This window comes from Papaver somniferum, chromosome 6, assembly GCF_003573695.1.
Source record: "Papaver somniferum cultivar HN1 chromosome 6, ASM357369v1, whole genome shotgun sequence".
NCBI lineage: Eukaryota > Viridiplantae > Streptophyta > Magnoliopsida > Ranunculales > Papaveraceae > Papaver > Papaver somniferum.
Window position 1 is genome coordinate 106232463 of NC_039363.1, and position 22607 is coordinate 106255069.

A 22607-nucleotide genomic window follows, 5' to 3' on the forward strand; every position below is an offset into this window, starting at 1 on the left:
AATTAAGAATCATTTAATTAAGCCTTTCTATTTTATATACATTAATTACCAGCAATTAATGTATAACTCTAGAAAATAAAAATTAGTATTGTGCATTTACTAGTTGGAGATTTTCAATTGAGAGATTTCAGAAACATTGGACAAGCATTTATTAGAATTATGAAAACGAATTTTTCTATTCATTGAATATCTTGAGAATATTTTCGGTTTTGGAAATTCCTTGGTATCCAAACATCCTTGGTCTATAAATACCTAAGTTTGCATTTCTAGCAAACTATCCTAAGAACCAGGAAAATTTCATTTCTTCTTGTTTCTGGTGGAGCCATCTATTCGGAGAGGAAAGTATTCTAATTAGGCGAAATTTCTTACGACTGCTCGTTTAAATACTTCTGTGGGATCAAGAAGCTCTACGAGTACCGTTGGCGGGAAAATAGATAATTGCAGTGTTATTAGTTTTCGATTGATTTGATTGACTAACGGTTGTTGAAACTTTGGTTGCACCTAGTTTGTTTATGCTTGAGAATCTTCTCTTCTGATATAAGATTCACTCAAACTAGATTAGAGTATCGACGGGATCTTTAGAACTGTTTATATATCTAAAGACATCTTGTGATAATACATCGTTAACATACTCCTTTCAGTGAGTGATTGATCACAAGAGATTCAAGTGGTGTTCTGCAGGTTATTGAAGATTAAAGAAGATTTGAAGACGAAGAAGATTTCTTATTGGTCTTCGTATCTCGTGAATTGTGTGCACAAACCTTGATCGGCTTGGAACCAACTAGAATCATATTTATTGGATTGATTATGAAAAACAGGGGATCTAACAACCACACCCAATTTTTTGTTAGGAAATATGTATGGACTCACTCCAATATAATTCCAAGGGAATCAACTAGACAGTCAGGCTCAATCAAGAAAAATATATCCAAGAGTTATATCTCTGTTTCTCAATGTAATCAGCAAATCAAACAGACAGAATCCGTGAGCCTGATTATTATGAGAAACAACTTGAACGGTACCAAAGACCAATGTTCAAGTGTCAATCAATTTCAATCAACAACCAAAGGTTGGATTTACCAATTGATTGAACTACGCACAACTTGTGATATTTCAATTATATAAATAAATATAATGCGGAAAAGAAATAACACAAACACCAGAAGTTTTGTTAACGAGGAAACCACAAGTGTAGAAAAACCCCGGGACCTAGTCCAGTTTTGAACACCACACTATATTAAGCCGCTACAGACTCTAGCCTACTATAACTTAACTTCAGACTGTAATGTAGTTGATCCCTAACCAATCTCACACTGATTAAGGTACAGTCGCATTCCTTATGCCTCTGAATCCCAGCAGGACTCTACGCACTTTATTCCCTCAGCTGATCTCACCCACAACTAAGAGTTTCTATGACCCAAAGTCGAAGACTTGATAAGCAAATATGTCTCCCGCAGATTAGTCTATTATGATAGATAAATTTGTTTCCCATAGAAATACCTACGAAGTTTTTGTTCCTTTTTTTGATAAATCAAGGTGAACAGGAACCAATTGATAATCCGGTCTTATATTCCCGAACAACTTAGAAATATTAATCACCTCACAATAAATTAACTATATGGTAGTAGAACAAGTTATTGTGGAATCACAAAGAATGAGACGAAGAGCTTTGTGATTACTTTTTATATCTTACCTATCAGAGATAAATCTCGAGCAAATCTTAGAGAAGATAGTACTCAATACGATAGAACAAGCAAGATCAGAACACGCAACTAGAGAGAAAATAGTTGGGCTTGACTTCAGAATCCCAATGAAGTCTTCAAGTTGTTAACCTATAATGGTTTTAGGAAAAACCTAGGTTAAAGGAGAATCGACTCTAGTCACAACTATTATCACACATGAGGTGTGGGGATTAGCTTTCCTAGTTCCTAGAGTTCTCTCTTATATAGACTTCAAATTAGGGTTTGATAACTTCGGAACAAAGCAATCAATATTCACCGTTGGATGAAAACCTAATTTAATGTTCAAGCTAATATCTCTCCACCGTTATATGGTCTTAGCTTGTTACACACAAATGAAATATACTTTGATTTAGATATGGTAACCGTACATAAACGTGTATATTGAGTTGGCTCAATAACAGTTAACCGAAGTTAGACATATGAACACTTTTGTATTAACCATGTTAATCTTAACACTTCTAGATAAAATGATAGTCAAATGAATCTAATTGTGTTACTCATAAAGTTTTTCAATTGTTTATATTCTCATAGAAGTATACAAGACATGATTGAAGCAAAATCGAATTGATTTAAATGAATCAGTTCATGAACATTTTAGCCACGGTTTGCAAAGATTGCATTCCTTAATATATAAATGCATTTGCTCATGAGTATAAAATCATACTTAGCCTATTTTAGAACTTAACCACATAAGTTTGCAAACGGGTACGGAAACTTAAGTTCCGTACTTTGATCTTTTCCGACAGTTCGCAAACGGGTACGCATACTATCGTTCCAGACCGCATTCAGGTGAAACAGTTTGCAAACGGGTACGCAAACTTTAGTTCCCGTACTTTGACGGTTAAAACCATTCGCATACGTGTATGCACACTTAGTTCCCGGACCTGAATTATTATTACAACAGTTTACATACGGGTATGCATAATGTGTTATATCCAGACAATGATTAATTGTTATAAACTCCCATTTCAATCATTGAAATGTTCTTAGAAGACGACAATAGTTGTCCCACACAAAATATTAGCTTATGAGCAATTATCAAGTGATTGAATGATTAATACGAAAATTTCCTAGTCTACATCAAATGACTGTCTCATACAAATCATGTAAGATGTTACAAGGAGATTTTCACATGATCATCTTTTGACTTTCGTCAAGAATAATGATGAACGTAATTAAAGCAAAAAGCTTTCCAACATATATTTCGAGAAAGATATAAGCGAGTTAAACTCATCTCGAAATATCAAATGTATATAATGTAAACTCTATATATCTATACGACTTAGTCTCAATAGGAGATAGAATATAATAGACTTCTGAGTGATAGATGAGTTGAATTCTCCGAATACCTTTTGTTGATGAATTTCCTCCAAGCCCCCCTTAGTAAATCTTCGTCTTCAATCGATGAACGCCGTGAAGTCTAAAGCTCAACTACACATTCTATCCTAATACGAGACATAGATATTAGTAGACTAGAATCAAGACTTATAGTTTTGACAACTAAACTTGACAAACAAGCTTGAGATAACAAAGTTTGCGAGTTCGACCAAGCAGTGCTCTAACAATCTCCCCCTTTGTCAATTTTAGTGACAAAACTATCAATACATATGGATTACAAAATAAATAAACTTTGTATCTTCTTATCCAAATGCTTGATTTCCTTGGTTCTTCATCATTCCTTGGAATTCTTCGTCACTTCAAGTACTCCAGTGATTCTGAACGTGTTCAACTCAGCATCATAGTTGTTGAAGATCCGTAGCCATAACAATAAGAAAACATATGTTCTCAATTATTATTATACAGTGTCATAGTATTATTATACATTATCAAAATTCAATTGTATCACAACTTTGACAATAATACTACGGTGTATGTATCACTCCCCCTTAGTCAATACTTCATCTCACAATGAAAACCGCTCCCCCTTACATAATGATCTGTAAACCATATGTATGTAGTGTGAACTACAAAATAATTCTCTCCCTTTTTGTCAATATAAATTGGCAAAGGTACGAAAACTATGGGGATCATAATGAAATTCTCAAAGAAATTATTCATGACTAAAAGAGAACATATCAACTTTGTTTCGATGATTTCACATATTCAAAACTTAGTGTATTCATCAAGGAGTTTATACAGATACAAGAAAACTCCTATAATATTCCACAGCCGCACTCCCCACAAAGATTTGGCAATTAAGCAGAAGTTCAGTTAAGAACTCTCCCCCATAAAATGTCATTCCTGAAAGAACAACAAGAGCGATCTTACTTTTACTAGAAAATAAGGATTTCTTTGGACATTAACAAATCACATGAAACATGAATTTGTATTCAGTAGACTCAATTAAATTAACCACAAAGGAACCTTAATGATTAATTTAATCGGAAATGCTCAACATAAGAAAACTTACTGAGCCATATAGTAATTTCACATAGAAGTGGATCATGGAAAGATCAATACTGCGGAATACTCAAAAGTTCATTCTATCTTTTATCAATATTTGTATAATGACATAATAGATTAACTTTTGACATATGTGGGACAATCATAGTTCACGGACGTCAACACACATATCCCATAACATTTTTGCAATATACAAAACCAATAAAGATTAATACTGCAAAATCATCTTCCAAATAACTTACAATTTAAATAAATAAATCTAAAACATTGCAAGATGAAAATCGTTGGCAATAGCTATGTGTAATCACAATATATGCTATTCCAAACCCTAGTTATCCTTCTTAAAAACACAAGAAGAAATTCTCACAAGAAGTTTCCTAGAAAATAAGATTGAAAATCTAAAAACAACAAGCTAAAAAAAAGACTCCTAAAATAAAAAAATCGATCATGAACTGAAATCAAAGAGAACTTACGGAACCCTCACGAGTCTTGAGTCCTTTGAGCTTGTAATTGACGACATCCACTACTTCTTCAGAGAAGATATCCTCATTGAGAAGATCTTTAACTTGTGTCTTCATGAGAACAAGGTCAGAATTAACCTTTTTCAACTTAGTTCGTAACACTTCGATACCCTTCATAGTATCAACGAGCTGCAGTTTTTCTTCCTCAAAGTATTTAAGAAAATCATGAACCACTTCGGACGAAACTATCTTATCATTCTCAACATCTTGATGAGTATAGACATAGTAGCATGAGACATCAGAATAATCCTCAGGATTTCGATATTTGATATCATCAACTTTTACTATGGTTCTTTTCTTCTTTCCTTTGGACTCGAAACCAATACCTTTATCAAGAAAACCTCTTGCAAAATCACAAGTGCAAGAAGGTGATGACATTCTTGACAAGAAAAAAATAATCTAGAGTACGCGTACGCGACTCAATAAGATTGGTATTTAAATGATTTCTTAGGGAATAACTTTAGGGTTTCTAAAAATTGGTTCGTGACAAGTAAATATGGATACCCGTACAAAAACCAATATGGTTCCCAACACAAAACTCAAAAACTGTGAAGTACCTTTTTACAAGGTAAAAGAACACAACAAAATTTTGCTACGTGAAAATTTTCTTTCACAACTTTTGGCTCAATAAATTTTATATTCTCTCACGAGAAAAAATTTAGAGCACAAAAGTAGCACACAAATCAAATGTAAAAATACTTTTCCAAAAGAAAACACTCGAAATTAAAAAAAAAAAAAAAAAAAAAAATTAGGCAAAGCTATCAGTAGACAGTGGTTTAGCTATGAATGTTAAGAAAGTAACTCAACTAATCAGAAACCAATTTACCAACAAGTATACCCGATTATTAGCAAATCTTATTCAACAGGATTTTCATGAGTAAGAATTCAACCCTTGTGATAAATTAACACAAGTATGAGCTTTATGCTCATCAAATGAATATTGTTCATGGTTAATCCTCCTTTTCCTTCTAATTTTTGGAGGAAACCCTTTTTGATGTGAAAAAGTATCATAAAACTTACTATCATCAAAGTATGAGACTAAGTTTTAATCCTTACCAGAAGAAGTTTGTTTGGAGGATTTTGACAGCCTGTTGATAAGATCCTTGTATCCTTCAGTTATCAGATTAAGGTTGTCCTTCTTATCTCCATTGTTGCTTCCACCTACTGGTACCTTTCTCACATCTTGTACATCATCCTTCACTTTAGGTTTAGAAGGACCTTTCTGAAATCTCCTTGACCGATTTGTATTAATGCTACAATTAGTTCTAACGTTTGATGTACAGATTGAACTGACATTCCTGGAAGAATCACAGGGTGAGTACTAAAACCAATAGGTTTAGATATCCGAATGTCAGTTACACCTTTGAGTATTAAATCTAAGGTGTGTTGAAGTCGAAAAAAATAATTGTCATTCAACCTCAATTTGCTCTTTCGTTGAACATGTCCTTTTGAATCACAAAAGAGACATACTTTCTGATCACCAGAGTGATTAGAGTGTGTAGGATTAACAACATCGTTAGAAGATTTCTTCCTTCCGTGATATGTGGTGTTTCCAAGATTAGTGGAAGAACCAAGCACCTTCTTAGTAATATGAAGGGTTTGCAGTTTAGCTTCTGAATCTGGTTTCATTAGAGAAACATGATTACTAGTAGCCACGCTTTCTAATATCACAGCTGAGTCAGAAGTAATTGGTATGATGGACTCCACAAAACAACCTTTATCTTGAATAGAGAGATTACTCAATAATCATTCTATTTCCAGGACATCTTCCTTGAGTTTAGCCTTGAGTAAGGTTCGAGATGAACAAACTACAACATTTTCCTAACGAAGAATCCTTAATTGGGAATCACGATCTTTTACCATACCAATCGTCATATTGACCTTGTGTTTCAGCCTATTTATTTCAATTTTCTGGATTCTAACAAGTTTTAGAAACGTTGCACTCTCTTGGGCTGCTTCTCTTTTTACTTCAGAGTCAGACTCATCAGTAAGATAGTCAGGGTAACACAAATCAATACTTGTATGTGTCGTAGGAACTGAATGTCCATCTACATCGAGATCGAAAAGTATTTCTCTTTAATAGATTTCATAGAAACAAAACTTTTGTCTCTAGTGATGCGTTTTTCAGAGATAACGCTATTTTCATAGAGTCAGATTGCTACAAATACATACTTATGAGGTCTTAAACGTGTTTTCCTGCTCTGATGCCAATTGAAAAAGCGGGGGTCTAACAACCACACCCAATATTTCATTAGGAAATATGTATGGACCAACTCCAATATAATTCCAAGAGAATCAACTATACAGTCAGACTCAATCAAGAAAAATATATCCAAGAGTTATATCTCTGTTTCTCAATGTAATCAGCAAATCAAACAGATAGAATCCGTGAGCCTGATTATTATGAGAAACAACTTGAACGGTACCAAAGACCAATATTCAAGTGTCAATCAATTTCAATCAACAACCAAAGATTGGATTTACCAGTTGATTGAACTACGCACAACTTGTGATATTTCAATTATATAAAAAAAAATATAATGCGGAAAAGAAATAACACAGACAACAGAAGTTTTGTTAACGAGGAAACCACAAGTGTAGAAAAACCCCGGGACCTAGTCCAGTTTGAACACCACACTGTATTAAGCCGCTACAGAATCTAGCCTACTACAAGTTAACTTCGGACTGGAATGTAGTTGAGCCCTAACCAATCTCACACTGACTAAGGTAAAGTCATTTTCCTTACGCCTTTGAATCCCAGCAGAACTCTACGAACTTGATTCCCTTAGTTGATCTCACCCACAACTAAGAGTTGCTTCGAACCAAAGTCGAAGACTTGTTAAAAAAATCTGTCTCCCACAGAATAGTCTATTCTAATAGATAAATTTGTCTCCCATAGAAATACCTACGAAGTTTTTGTTCCATGTTTTGATAAATCAAGGTGAACAGGAACTAATTGATAATCCGATCTTATATTCCCGAAGAACAATCTAGAAATATCAATCACCTCACAATAACTTAACTATATGGTAGTAGAACAAGTTATTGTGAAATCACAAAGAATGAGACGAAGAGCTTTGTAATTACTTTTTATATCTTATATATCAGAGATAAATCTCGAGAAAATCTTAGAGAAAATAGTACTCAATACGATAGAACAAGTAAGATCAGAACACGCAACTACAGAGAAAATAGTTTGGTCTGGCTTCAGAATCCCAATGAAGCCTTCAAGTTGTTAACCTATAATGGTTTTGGGAAAAAATTAGGTTAAAGGAGAATCAATTCTAGTCGCAACTAGTATCACACAGGAGGTGTGGGGATTAGGTTTCCCAATTGCTAGAGTTCTCCCTTATATAGTCTTCAAATCAGGGTTTGATAACTTTGGAATAAAACAATCAATGTTCACCATTAGATGAAAACCTTATTTAAGATTCAAACTAATATTTCTCCACCATTAGATGGTCTTAGCTTGTTACACACAAACTAAATATACCTTCACTTAGATATGGGTAACCGTGCCTATACGTGTATATTGAGTTGGCTCAATAACAGTTAAGCGTAGTTATCCATATGAACACTTTTGTATTAACCATGTTCATCTTAACACTTCTAGATTAAATGATAGTCCAATGAATCTAATTGTGTTACTCATAGAGTTGTTCAATTGTTTATATTCTCATAGAAGTATACAAGACACAATTGAAGCAAAATCGGATTGATTCAAAAGAATCAGTTCATTAACATTTTAGCCACGGTTTGCAAAGTTTGCATTCCTTAATATATAAATGTATTTGTTCATGAGTATGAGATCATACTTAACCGATTTTAGAACTTAACCACATAAGTTTGCAAACGGGTATGCAAACTTAAGTTCCGGACTTTGATCTTTTCGGACAGTTTGCATACGGGTATGCATACTGTCGTTCTAGACCACATTCAGGTGAAATAGTTTGCAAACGGGTACACAAACTTAGTTCCCGGACTTTGAAAGTTAAAACCGTTTGCATACGGGTATGCATACTTGGTTCCCCGACCTGAATTATTCTTACAACAGTTTGCATACGGCTATGCGTACTTGGTTCTCGGACTTAAATTATTCTTACAACAGTTTGCATACGGGTATGCATACTGTGCTATATATCCAGACAATGATTAATTGTTCTAAACTCCCATTTGAATCACTGAAACATTCTTAGAAGACGACAATAGCTGCCTTACACAAACTATTAGCTTATAAACAATTTTCAAGTGATCGAATAATCAGTACAAAACATTCCGAGTATAAATCAAATGACTGTCTCACACAAATAATGTAAGATGTTACAAGCGATTTTCACATGATCATCTTTCGACTTTCGTCAAGAATAATGATGAACGTAGTTAAAGCAAAAATCTTTCCAACATATATTTTGAGAAAGATATAAGCGAGTTAAACTCAGCTCGAAATATCAAATGTATATAATGTAAATTCTATACAGCTATACGACTTAGTCTCAATAGGAGATAGAATGGAATACACGATGAGTTCAAGTCTCCACATACCTTTTGTTGATGAAGTTCCTCCAAGATCCCCTTAGTAGATCTTCGTCTTTAATCGATAAACGCCATGAAGTCTAAAGCTGAACTACACATTCTATCCTAATTCGAAATATAGCTATAAGTAAACTAGAAATAAAGACTTATAGTTTTGACAACTAAACTTGGCAAACAAGCTTGAGATAGCGACAATTGCGAGTTCGACAGAGCAATGCAATCTAACAGATTAGTTGCGTGAGATCGGCATTCTGTATATATATATATATATATTTTGAGAGTTATTTTGATTGAGTGCGAATATAAAATCGACTACTTTGGTAGTTATAGGATAGATTGATCTAACCAAACAAAGGAGTTTATTAGATCAAATGGAAGATCCTTTGTCAACAACTCATCTAAATCTTGTAGCAAGATTGATTAGAGTGGTTATCAAACAGATTCTTCCTTTGCTGTTTGGAGTCGAAGGCGCAGGGATACTCGAGGGAACTAAGTAGCTCCGAGAGTATTCTTTGTCTCAACTATACGAAGTTGGTTTTATATTTTGTATAACGGCTTAATTATGAGAGTATTCAAAACTGGATTAGGTCCCGGGGTTTTTCTGCATTTGCAGTTTGCTTGTTAACAAAGTCTTGATGTGTCTTTTACTTTGATTTACGCATTATTATTGTTTATTATGATAAAGTAAAATACACATATACGTTAACTCCGCATTACTTCATAGTGATCCTATAGAGTTATGTTATTACCGAACCTATTATCAAGTAACACACTTTATTGTAGTATTGTCTCGATCTTGTATCCATAGTCAATCACACAAGTTATCTTGTTGTTGAATTGTCTCGATCTCATATCCATAGACAATCACATGAACTGTGAACCGAATTTTCGTATTTTCCCGACTCTGTCCATAGACGATCACATTTGGTAGAGGACTTATACGTTGAAACAAAAAAATTGTGGTGTATTTGGGTACCCTCGTCTTTTCACTATGATAAATTGGAATGATCGTTCCTTGAATTTTTTTTTTTTTTAAATGGTCTTCTTTGATCATTGGATAAAACATATTAATCAATGTCTCTATACTGTTTCTTACTCTGTCTTGTTAAATGGTTGTCCTACTGGCCTAATTAAAACTGAAAGAGGCTTGAGACAAGGTGATCCCCTGTCTCTTTACCTATGGATTATTTGTCCTGAAGCTTTATCTGCTTGCAATATTGATTCCCTCACCAGAAAAGGTATGGTGGAGGGTATAAAAGTCTGCAAGAATGCCCCTTGCATGACTCATCTCCTATTTGTTGATGATTCTCTCTTGTTTTCTAAAGCTATTGTTAAGGATTTTCAAACTATTAGAGATTACCTCCAAAAGTATTCTTTGGCTTCTGGGCAGGAGATAAATTTTGATAAATCTGGTATTTTATTTACTAGAAAATTGCTTGAACCTTTTATGAATCATCTTTCTAATATTCTTGATATCCATAATGGAAATCTAGGTGAGAAATATCTTGGTACTTCCATAGCTTTTCAAGCCTCTAAAATGCAAACCCATATGGGTATTTTGCAAGTTGTGGATACTATATTTCCACTTGGTTTCATAAAATTCTTTCTCAGGCTGCTAGAACTTCCTTAGTCAAATATGTTGGCCAGGCTATCCATTTGTATCAAATGGGTGCTCTTCTTATTCCTAGATACCTCTGTAGGAAAATGGACTCCCACTTGTGTAAATTCTGATGAGGGGAGACTTTAGACACAAAGGATATGAACCTTTATATTTTAGGATGGGATAATCTCTGCTCCCCTAAATCTGAAAGGGGGTCTAGGCTTTAGGAAAGATGAATTGAATAATTTAGCTATGTTAGATAGAAATGCCTGGAAAATTATTGAAAATCCTAATTGTTTATTAGGTATTGTCCTTAAAGCCAAATATTATAATGATACATGGATGCCCTCAATGTTTGGGTGGATGTAACACTAATGGAGCTTTGATTACATTACTCTGGGAAACATTACAGGTTATGTAGTGAGAGATTTTACCAGCAAAGCTACTTTTTGTGCATCTATTGTTTTTGACGTGATTCTGCTAAGGAGGCTGAAGCTAAAGCTATATGGTCAGTGCTAAAGAAGGTTGTGAAGCAAACACTTACTCACATTATCATAGAAAGTGATGTTAAGGATCTTATTGACCAATTTTTATCAGAAAGGTCCAATGGTGATCCAAGGGACGCTATTTTTAAGGATATCCAATTTTTGCTTCTTCTTTAGTCGGATATATCTTTTTCTTTTCAGCTTACGACTTGTAATTATATTGGTAATGAGCTTGCTCTTTGGGCTAAAACAAACAATTGATGTGTTCCTCCTGTTTGGCTTATGCAAATGGCCGAGGGATCATTAGCCTTTTACGAAGGACGTCTAAAAAAAACAAAAAAAATCTGTCTAGGAGTTGAGGTTGGAGTAGGCACATTCAGGAGGGATCCCTTGAGAGTATCTATTTGTGTCAGTGCAGTAACTGTAGATCATGTAATTTTCCTGCACCCACCTCATTCTCCCTAGACTTGTAGAATCTAACTCTTGCAAAAGCCACGCTCTATTGAAGGAAGAAGAAGATCCCGATGAACTACAGGAAGTAAAACCTGGAGAGTATGAAACACAGGCATTGTTGGCATTGAAATTCTGGTATGAGGCTGTGAAGGGTGCGCTCGACCAGTCCGTCTTTATGAGTCCTCCTCTTGTTGCCCAGTTTTCAGCGTCCCAGAGACTTGAGTATATCCTCATCGGTTGATTTTTAGGAAACGGGACACCAATGAATTCTAAGTTCTTAAATTCTCTAATTGGCATTCCATCCACAGAGAAGCTGGTGATCATGAAAACAAACAGTTTATCTCGGAATCGTCATTAGCCAGTCAATTGATAAGGAACAATATATGCGAGGATAATAATGACGCTGCAATTCTTACATGATGCATTGAGGATTCCATAGGATAGAGTAAGTGTGGAAATCGGCTGTAGGGTCGAACCATAGATAGAACTGTTGCTCTCTGTTACCTTTGCCCTGGGTGAAAACATTTGTATGTAGAATGTAAGGATCTCCACTCAAATTCCCCAAGAACTCAAAATCAATTTCATCGTGCGTTGGTCCTTGGGACGATAACTGCCATTCATATCAGAATTCAATTCAAGCACATACCGACAGAAAAATTGCTAGGACAATTGAAAAGATATATACTTACATAATAGGCCGTGACCGTGCCAGCTGAATTCCCAGGGACAAGTTTAAGCTGCATATCAATTTTTCCAAAGAGATATTCATTCCTCGACTGAAAACCGGAGCCAGAGGTTTTGTCTAAGGAAAGCGTGAGAAGCTGTCCGTTGTTGAGTATCTTACCCCGACCATCTCCCCAAGTCACCTCGGCATCTTGGTAGAAGTTACCAACATCAGAGATTACTGCTACAAGACTAGTAGCCAGTATAGCCACCACTAACAACATCAAGGAAGAAAAAGAAACCATAATTTCGTGGAGTTTGTGGAGATATAGATGTTTCTGACTGATAGCTAGAACTGCAGTCTTATAGTTTCAGAAATGAGGCAGTATAGTACTACTATAAAGATGGAAAACTGATTTGGGACTAACAGAAATATTGTTGCTTACTCGTAGAGTCTACAGTCTAACTAGTAGATTTAACAAGCATTGTTTTTAGGATCTCTTTCCTTAGATCTATGACTGACGGTCCAAATAATGTTCGTTTTCTCACTGGAGTTCAGAGATTCTAGAATGAGTAGTTTCCCATGAAAATGTGTCTTTAGTTGGGCACTAAATTTCAAAAGTAAACTGAAATGACATTTAAGAATCAGAAATAAAAAAAATGTGAGAGTTACATAAGGAATGATAAATTGTATGGTAATTTGGTAGTTACTTGAACGCATTAGAGAATAATAATAACCAGGAGAGCTGGAGAAGGTTGTGAAAAGACCCATTCAAGTTTGAACTGGTCCAACGGAAAAGCTGTTTCATTTTGTGTTTCTGTTTGTCCGCATTTCGCACAGTTATCAGCCAGCCAGAATGGTTATAAATGTGCCACGCCCACGCGGGTGTATGCATCAGTATCGTTTTGTTGTGGAAACACACACAACTTTTATTGGACCACTGGTATTTGGCAACCTACAGCGTTATGAACTATAAAAAAGCCATATCAAGTCCTGTAACTGAGAAGATGAAGTGATCACGTTTTACTTGTTAAAGCTTGGATTGGTGAACGAGCTAGGCTTTGTTTATTTACCAATATGTTGACTAAAAATGACTTTCTCTATTTTCTAGAATCCGTGAAGAAAACAGATACAGCTTGCTCACCGGTTATAATATGTAAAGCGTAAACACCCTTAAATTATCATAGGGTAATGAGGAGACTAATCCCAATACACAATACCATTCTCTGGAGAACTCTATCTCTTTCGAGGAGGAATTCCTCCTTTTATAGGCAAAGCCTGACATGTAAGTATCGTATACGTGTACCCCAATGACTTTCCTAGTAAGTTTTCTATTATTAGCCGTACACATGTACTATTACAGTTGGGGTTACCTAGGCACCCACGTGTTATCTTCTTTGGGGCAGCTCACTTCCGTCGTGTCATCGGCAATAGCGACCCCGGCTTTTATCCATAATGACCTCGGCTTTCATCCATAGTGACCCCGGCATTGCCAATGGTATCCTCGGCTGATACTCGAGGTTCCCATTACTGTCCTCGGGTCATGGTCAAATTTCCCTGTTTACATTATCCCCCTGACTGTTTTGTCGAGGCTTACAGACTTGGCAATCAGTCATAGCTTGTGTTGAGGGCACGTCTTCGATCGTTTCCTTTTTCTAGAAGCCCCCTGTTCAGTGGTGACCCCGGCTTGTTCCTCGGAGCCCCCTGTTTGTCACATCTTCGAATTTGGATGTATATCTGTCGGAGCCAAGCCTTTGAGAAAATTTGGGGCACGATCGGACTCGCTTATGTTGCCTCATTAAAACCTTGTCAAAGAAAACCCAGTGGGACAAAACCTCAACGAAGGGAAAAGAGTACAATGCGACAAGTCCATGTAGAGTCACTTTATTGAAGTTTGCTTCTCTTCGAGTCTTTGGTCTCCTTGATCTTCTCGGACACAGTTTCATCGTTGTTCAGTCACTTGGCTATACAGTTTTGGATCTTTGTATTTTCAGTGGATGCTCTATCTCGGGAAGTAGTCGTCATAACTCATGCAGGAATGTTGACGGGAAGCGTCTAACAACTTTAAACCGTTTGGTCTCTTCTCCTTCACAACTTCATCGTTAATAGCTTCGGATATACAGCAGCGGATGCCCCGTATATGGACTCTTGACTTGGTTGCTTGGTTTGAAGTCACTTCGGGTTTTCATTTAGTGATGCATTCGCTATAAAAATAAGTATATAAATCAGCTCTCTAGTTTTCCGGAATGGGTATGTTTCATCATCATCTGCCCCTTGGTTGTTTGTCAAAGGCTTGCCAGTCTTGGCAAACAGTCATATGCTTTGTCTCTTCTTATAATCCGATCCAGTCTCGTATGTGAGAGTCGTAAGGAAAACAACAAAGGTGGTGGTCTTTCACTTGGCTTGTTCTTTATCTTTTACTTCCTTGTTTCCTCCTTTATCTCCTCTCCCCTCTTTTCTTTTCGGATTCAATGACTTGTGTTAATTATGTTTCGTACGCGCTTTCATGCACTTATAGTCCACTTATCTTCTTGAATCATTTATGTAATCATGACCGTGTCCCTGTTGAGTCTTAGTGTTGTGGCTGAGTCCCCTGTCATCCTCTGGCTTGTGGAGTTCATGCTGTTCTTATCGATATTCATGATATCGACAAAGTCATCTTGCGGGTTTTTGTGGTTTGCAAATTATACAGGAGGTTGAGATGTTCTTCCGTGCATGGGGCAATAATATAGGCTGAGTTGCTTGTGGGAATACATTGTACGAAATCATGTCAGAGATGCTAGTTTCTTTGTAGACATTGTTTCTTCGTATACTTCTCTTCTTTTCACTCATCTCTTTTGTTTCTTCTTTGTAACTTTTCTCACCCCTTTTGTTGGAAATGAACGTGTAATGATCGGCTTAAGGAAAGTTGTAGATTCGGATAAGAAGCAGAGGGGTCTGGTGGTTTTGTTATATGGGTACTAATTAGTTCAAGACTTCGGATGAATGATAGTCGAAGTTACTATTTGGTTGGAAGACTCGGCTAAGAAGTGGGCGGAGTAACAAGGGTGTTTTGGCTTTTTTAGATATTCTTTGTTATACGAGAATTGATCCCTGTTGTTCTTCGAGTCATTCTTCTCCGTGAACTGCTCTCCTATATTTGTGGCAGCCTCGATGTTCTGTTCTATCTGAAGCAAGAGATGGCGGCTTTATTTATTATTGCTGATCTGGGGTGTATCAACAGACGAAGAAGAAGGGTGTGATTTATAGAGGTTTACTTCTGGTGATGTTGTCGAGGTGAGCTAGATATTGAAAGGAAGGTGATGATGGACTTTTGGATTTTGGAGAAGTTAGGGTTCATATTGATGTTGGGGTTTTCTGCTGAGAAGATTGTGGTAGTGATTTTTATGAACTTTTCATTGATTCAGAATTAGTTATCCATCTGAGGATTCGTGAGCTGCACGCGGAAGTTATAAAGGCTTGTTGCTGCTTTGGTTGACGACGTTTCGATACTGGTGGAATTTTGAAGGACGAAGGCTCCAGATGAGAGGTTGTTGAGAAGTTTGAGAAGAATGAAGGCTTCAACTGGAGGAAATGGTGACGATGGCACTATTTATTTGAAGGCGTTCTGTGGTTAGTGTTTCCTTTCTCGGATTGTCTTTGTGTAATGTCTATTCGTGTGGGGTCTCGAGACCCAAGTATTGTAGTTTAAGGTTCATGGCCTCGAGGCTTGCACCCTTTCCGGATCTAAGTCATATTCGATGTTGTATGAACCTTTGTAGTTCACACCTTTCGTATGAGCTTGGTCACCGTGTATGTTATCGGATTTAAATCCTCAATAGCTGCTCACACTTTTTGTATGAGTTTGGTTTGGTGGGTGTTATCGTATTTAAATCCTTAATAGCTGCTCAGCTTTTGTGTGAGCTTAGTTTCGGTGTATGTTATCGGATTTAAATCCTCAAAAGTGTATGTTATCGGATTTAAATCCTCAAAAGCTTAACCAATAAGCATATGGTCTAGGGATTTCATGGCAGTATCAAACTTTTGATGGTAGGTATTAGTGGAGTCTCTGGCTTGGCAAAAGTGAGTATTGGATTGAGTCAGTAGTGGCTCTAGTATGAGGCGCTCTGGTGGTACTATCAAAATTCGACCTGGTGTCGGCAATTAAGTGAAGTTTTAGCATTCCTTCACTCATAGAATGTGAACTTCCGTGCATTTTCAGTTGAGTAAGTAAGCTGTTGTCATCGGGTTTGTCCTTCACGGATTCTGTCTTCATCATTTCCTCCATTTCTTTTCTTTTTCTTTTGCGTAAGAAATAGTCTCTTCGGATGACGATGGAATGATGATTTGGTGGGTGCGGATTTCGATTTAGTGGAGTTGAAGTTTGCTTGAATAGGTTGTTGTTGTTTCTCGTGATGGAGATAATCATGGCGTTGTTTCGATGGCGCAGTCGAGAAGAGTATGAGCATAGGTTATTTTCGAGAAGGTGGTGTGAGTATGTGGTGGTTTACCATCATCGGTAATTGAGTGATAGTGAAAGGTTCAAGTATTGGCCTGTCTTGGTGTCGCCGGCACTGGTGTTGGCAGTGATAACGCGTTGGGGCTGTAAGAAAATATGGAGAACCCGGGGTACCTGTTGTTGTTTCCATTAGCATTGGTGAAGGTTTATGAATTGATGGAGAATGCCGAGGTTCAGATTCCGAAAGGGTGACTTTTGTTGTAATAGGAGCACGACGTCTTCTGCCATCTCTTGTGTCATCGGAAGAAGAATAAATTTGTGTCATCGGGAGTTGAACTGGTAGCGGTTAAGATTGTCAAACTGGAGCTTTTCCCCCATTTGTTGTCTAACTTTCCTTCCATCTTTGAGTTGTGGAAATTTTCTAGTGTGCTTTCCATTGTTTACTTTCCTTGGTCCATGTAAGCCCGCAGTCCCTTCTTCATTAACAGAGGTTCCACCGAAGACATAAAATTTCTTATCCCCGTTGATGATTGAATCTTCGGATTTAATTTTTGACGATATTAACTTCGGCGGTTGGTGGTTTCTTTAGAGTACAGTGGTTTCTTTAGAGTACAGTAGGGTGATGATTCGATGGTGGGTGTGGATTTTGGTGATTGGGTCATTTTTACTGCTTTTGAAGGTGGGAACTGGGGGTAGTGGCAGTTGTTGTCACAGGTGATGGCTGGTGATCTCTTCTTTGGAAGTTTGCTCTTTTGTGGATGATAGGTGATGCAGATGGTTGTTAAGAATAGAGCTAGTGGAAAAAACTTGGTCGAAGTCCGGGACTGGTTAGCAAGCTCGGGTTTGTAATGCCCTCGATGTTAAGAGGCTCTTCTCTTTGAACATGATTTTGATGAATGAATATGATGTTTCCAAACAGGTTCTTCAGATTGATATTGGTGATGCTGTTATTAACTCCGACAATTGATAGTCGAGAGTAGTAGTGTCCTGGGTTGTAGCCAAGGATCTTTGTATTTCCTTGGTCTTCTCGGCTTGCCAAATTTGGAATTTTTACTAGTAGTTGGTGTTCTTCTTTTCTTTTTCTTTAGTAACTGCGGCAAGTCTTCGAGCAGCTACGAATCTTAGCTGTGCATTGTACAGGTTTCTGATGAGATATTGATGGTGGTTGAAACCTCAGTTTGTTGTGCAGATATCAACTCCTTGCTATCCCATCTCCCTTCAATTTATTCCTTGGATTCAACGCAAGCCATGCCTCCGGGGTTCACTGTTGTATGCGGAAGTTTCCGATGGTTGCCGATTTGAGGATGAGATTTTGGTGGTGATTATTGTTGGATATGGGAATAGAGGAGCTAATAATGGAAACTCGGGGTGAACATTGACTGAATTTCTTCGTGATGTCTTCGGTGTTTTGCGATCAAGTGTTCTATATTAGTAATGTCGGATAAGTGGAGGCGGAGGTAGAAACAACTTTGAGTTATTTAGATGATCTCGGGCGTTTTTGAGGAGAAGGAGATAAAGTATGAAGGCACGAGTGCTTGCTGGTGATTCTTTCTATGGAACTTTCCCCTCTTTCTGATGATGGGCAGTAGGTGAGTAACACTGCAACCATCACTTCCTCCATGTTCGGCTCTTGGTTACTTTCCACTTATAATTATTATTTTTTTTTATTTTTTTTTGGGTTGCGTCTTCGGATTTGGTGCTGATAATGTTTTTATTGGCCCCGGTAGTTCATTATCCGAGGTAGTGTTGTCCTCGGACGACAGTGGACCGATGGTGTAATGGTGGGTATGGGTTTTGATTGTTGATAGTTGTAATCATTAGATGTATGAGTGGCGGAGCTGCGAAAATTATTGGGGATAGTTGTCGATGAGGAGTGGGAGAAATGGAGACTTCGGGTGAAAAAGTAGAGGTACCGTTTGTTGTTATAAAGTTCTGTGTGTGGTGTCATCGAGTAGAGAAAAGGGAATGGTAATACACATATCCAAATGGGTGACGATGATGTTATTTGATTGAAAGTTTTGTGGTGTTTTCGGTGTTTTGTAACCCGATGGTTTTATTGGGTTAGAAGAACTGGATTAAGGTTGAGGGAAAAGATCTAAAATACGAGATGCGTATGCATGGTGGTATTTTCCGAGGTTAGTGGAGCTGTCAAACATTATCCGTTCCTTCAGTACTCCCTTCAGTACTCCGGCTATTCACCACTGGAACATGACCAAATGCTAGCTATCCGGAAATGAAAGATTAAAATTAGTCAGGTGACATCGAAGTTACGTTACGTAAGTATCAATATTACACATACTAATCCCCCTTATTTTTTTAAACAAAAACATTTTTCTCAAAATTTGTTTGTTAAAGTCAATCGGTTAGCATAAAAGACTTATCTGATTTTATGATGCATCTTCGGCTGTAATATTGATGACTTCCGTTGTTGATGGTCGAAGTAGTGGTGTCCTCGGGTGACGATGGGGTGATTGTTTTGATGGTGGATGCGGATGTTTGGTGATGGAGTATTGATAATCGTCAAAAAAAATAAGTGGGCAAGCTGTTGAGATGTTGGTATTGACATGTGAACATGGTTTGGTAAACATGTGATCGTCCAGGTGTTGAGAATAAGGGTGGAACGTGTCCACCTTCCCCACCAAGTCTTATTTTTCTTATATACTTGGAAGAACATTTCTTTTGTCATTCAAGGAACCACGGTCCATCCCCTGACCTTTCACTTCATCATTTTCGGGTATTCATCTACAGGACACGGCTTCGGGTAGCAAGTTTTGAGAAATTTGGGCGATTGGAGAACACAAAGGAACACCTTCTCCAACAGCAACAAGAGAAGGGAGATGTGGGTTTATTCGCCTGAATTGTATGCCGATAAGATGACTAACATTTGAGAAGCTCTTGTGAACTTCTTGTAAATAGTTGTTGCGCAAGTAGCAACGTCACTGCTCCGGATCTTGTCTTCCCAATCAGGACTAAACACTGTCTACCGAAGAAACAAAAGGTGTTAAATTAGCAGAACGGTTTGGTGATTGCAAGTGATAATTTCAAATCAGAACTAATAATCGGTTTAATTTGCAAAAACCTAAGCAGATTTTGTTTTGGAGTTTGTCATTGAAACAATCAATTAATAGTTACAGTTTGATTGAGAGATTGAGGAAGGATGAAACTTATCTTTATAATTGTTTTTGTTGATTGAATCTCCGGATTTGATATTGGTGATGCTATCATTGACTTCGGAAATCGATAAAGGAAGGTGGTGGCGTCTTCAGATGACAGTGGGGTGATGATTCGATGGTGGGCAAACACTCAGATGGCGTCTTCGGGATTGATTAACTCAGTGTTGGTTGAAAACTTTTCTTTGTGAGATATGTATGAACAGCTGATGCGCAGCTATCAACTCCTCCCTGTAATGGCTAGATTTGGATGCTCTTTGTAATTGTTTTTTTTTTTGACGCAGTTATGCCTCTAAGGTTTCGCTGTTGCATGTGGATGAAGACTCCGGATGCAGAGTTGGGGAGATTGGAGACGAATAGAGACTTCAGATGGCGATGGTGCTATTTAGTTTGATGACCCCGGGTATAAATAGGATGAAGATAGAAGCTGAGGCCGCTATTGAGGTTGGAGGCAGTTTGTGATGTTTTTGATTTTTGTAACCCGAGGGTGCTATTTGGTTGAAAATTTCGTTATGTTTTCGGTGTTTGGTAAACCGAGAATGCTATCACCCGGGGTTACTATTTGGTTTGAAGAATCAGCTACAACAAATGGAGTAACAGGGATTTTTGGTAGCATTTTCCGAGGTAGGGTATGAGCTGATACTGGTATTTTCCGATGTAAGGTAGGAGCTGATGTTTGGTATTTTTCGATGTAAGGTAGGAATTACTAAAAAGGTTCGGGGAGATCTAGAGTCCGTCTTGTTTCCATTAATGGTGATATTGAAAAACAGCAGCTATTGGTTGTATTGGTGGAGATTAAGCTATTGATTTCCGCTGTGGTGTGGTGGTTCAGGGAGATTAATTGGTACTTCGGATTCTGTGTTGGTGGTGTCCGATATGACGAAGACGGTGGTGGAGATAACACATTAGTAGTGTCCGGTAGAGTGAGGACGGTGGTGGAGATAACTTGTGTTGTTTTTGGGGACGAGATATTTTCCAGGGTAGTGATGGGTCCGATTGGTATTGAAGATTAGTCCTTAGTGAAGTCGCAAAATGTAAACATCCTAAAATTATCATAGGGTAATGAGGAGACTAATCCCAATACATAATACCATTCTCTTGAAAAATCTCTTTCTAGATGGACTCCTTTTATAAAATCTCTTTCTAGATGGACTCCTTTTATAGGCAAAGCCTGAGATGTAAGTACCGTATACGTGTACCCTAATGACTTTCCTAGTAAGTCTTCTATTATTAGCAATATTGATAAGGTTAAGGGTTATCGGATATCCGGTATCCGATAATATCCGTCGGAATTCAAAAATTCAATATCGATAAGGTTAAGGATAAGCTATCGGATATCGGATATTATTCCGTTAATTTCCGTTATCTACTCATGATACTAAAAACTTCCAATAATTTCCGTTAATATTCAATAATTTCCGTTAATATTCGATAATTTCCGATATTTACTTAGAAGAGACGTAATCAAATGGCTAAAGAGTAAACCTAAAGGGTATTAGGTATCGAAAATTTCCGAAAATTTTATGATATAGTTATACACTAACGGTATCGGATATTAACCTAACGGAAACTCCCTTAACCGGTACCGTTATGTTAATAAACGGATATCTGTTACGTTAAGGTTATCGGATAGCCGTTATGTCGGATATTAACCTAACGGAATCCGGATGTTCGAAAACGGATACCGGATATCGAATATCCATTGACAGCCCTATGTACACGTGCACTATTACAGTTGAGGTTATCTAGGCATCTACGTGTTATCTTCTTTGGGGCAGCTCATTTCTGTCGTGTCATCGGCAATAGTGACCCCGGCTTTTATCCATAATGATCTCGGTTTTCATCCATAGTGACCCCGGCATTGCCAATGGTAACCTCGGCTGATACTCGAGGTTCCCATTACCGTCCTCAGGTCATGGTCAAATTTCCCCGTTTACATAAAGCTTTGCCTAGCTTGGCTTGTTAAACAACACATTCCCGATAGCGTCTTGAGTTTTATTATACTGCTCCACGCCTCCACCAAGTACCTACCTACCTACATTTTGCCGGGACCAAAAAAATTATGGACATAAATTGATTGGGCTTTTGCTTTATAAGAGCTTATCAGACTATAATCATGGCTAAGCTATTAGGGTTTGGGTCCATTTGCATCAGGAGTTCCTGGCTGGTGCCCTTCGGCCTTAACATGGAATATGTACAATCGTTAACATATTACCTTCTCTACATTCTTTAGGTTCATTCTAGGTTTTTCAATTTTGGCCTTGGGAGTTTGAAGCTTAATGGGGGAAGTATCTGCAGCTACGATGGAAATTTCGTTGCTACTATGAAAACGGGAAGATAAGTTTGTTAACGTTGTTTATTGATTGATTTGATTTCCATGAAATGTCAATGTTGGTATTGTCTATTTCTTGTGTGTGGACATGTGATTTCTAACCATTGACTTTAGCATATATAGTAATTTTTCATCTGTCGCTATCTTTTTTCTTTTATTTTTCCGGTTATTACCTTAATTGAATTGAATTCTACGTTCTAACTAACTTGAAACCTATTACAAAAAACAATAAAAATAATGAACAACACTACAATACTTTGGGTTTT

At 37.2% G+C, this 22607-nt stretch overlaps 1 protein-coding gene across 1 annotated transcript; it reads right to left on the bottom strand.

The window, feature by feature from the left end:
* Nucleotides 1-11454: 11454 nt before the first annotated feature.
* LOC113286005 (probable xyloglucan endotransglucosylase/hydrolase protein 23) lies at nt 11455-12717 on the bottom strand. Its single transcript, XM_026534730.1, has 3 exons — nt 12427-12717; nt 12154-12347; nt 11455-12050 (listed from the first exon to the last, which is right to left on the bottom strand). The coding sequence occupies exons 1-3, from the start codon at nt 12703-12705 to the stop codon at nt 11633-11635; spliced, it is 891 nt and encodes a 296-aa protein (XP_026390515.1). The 5' UTR covers nt 12706-12717; the 3' UTR covers nt 11455-11632.
* Nucleotides 12718-22607: the final 9890 nt, after the last annotated feature.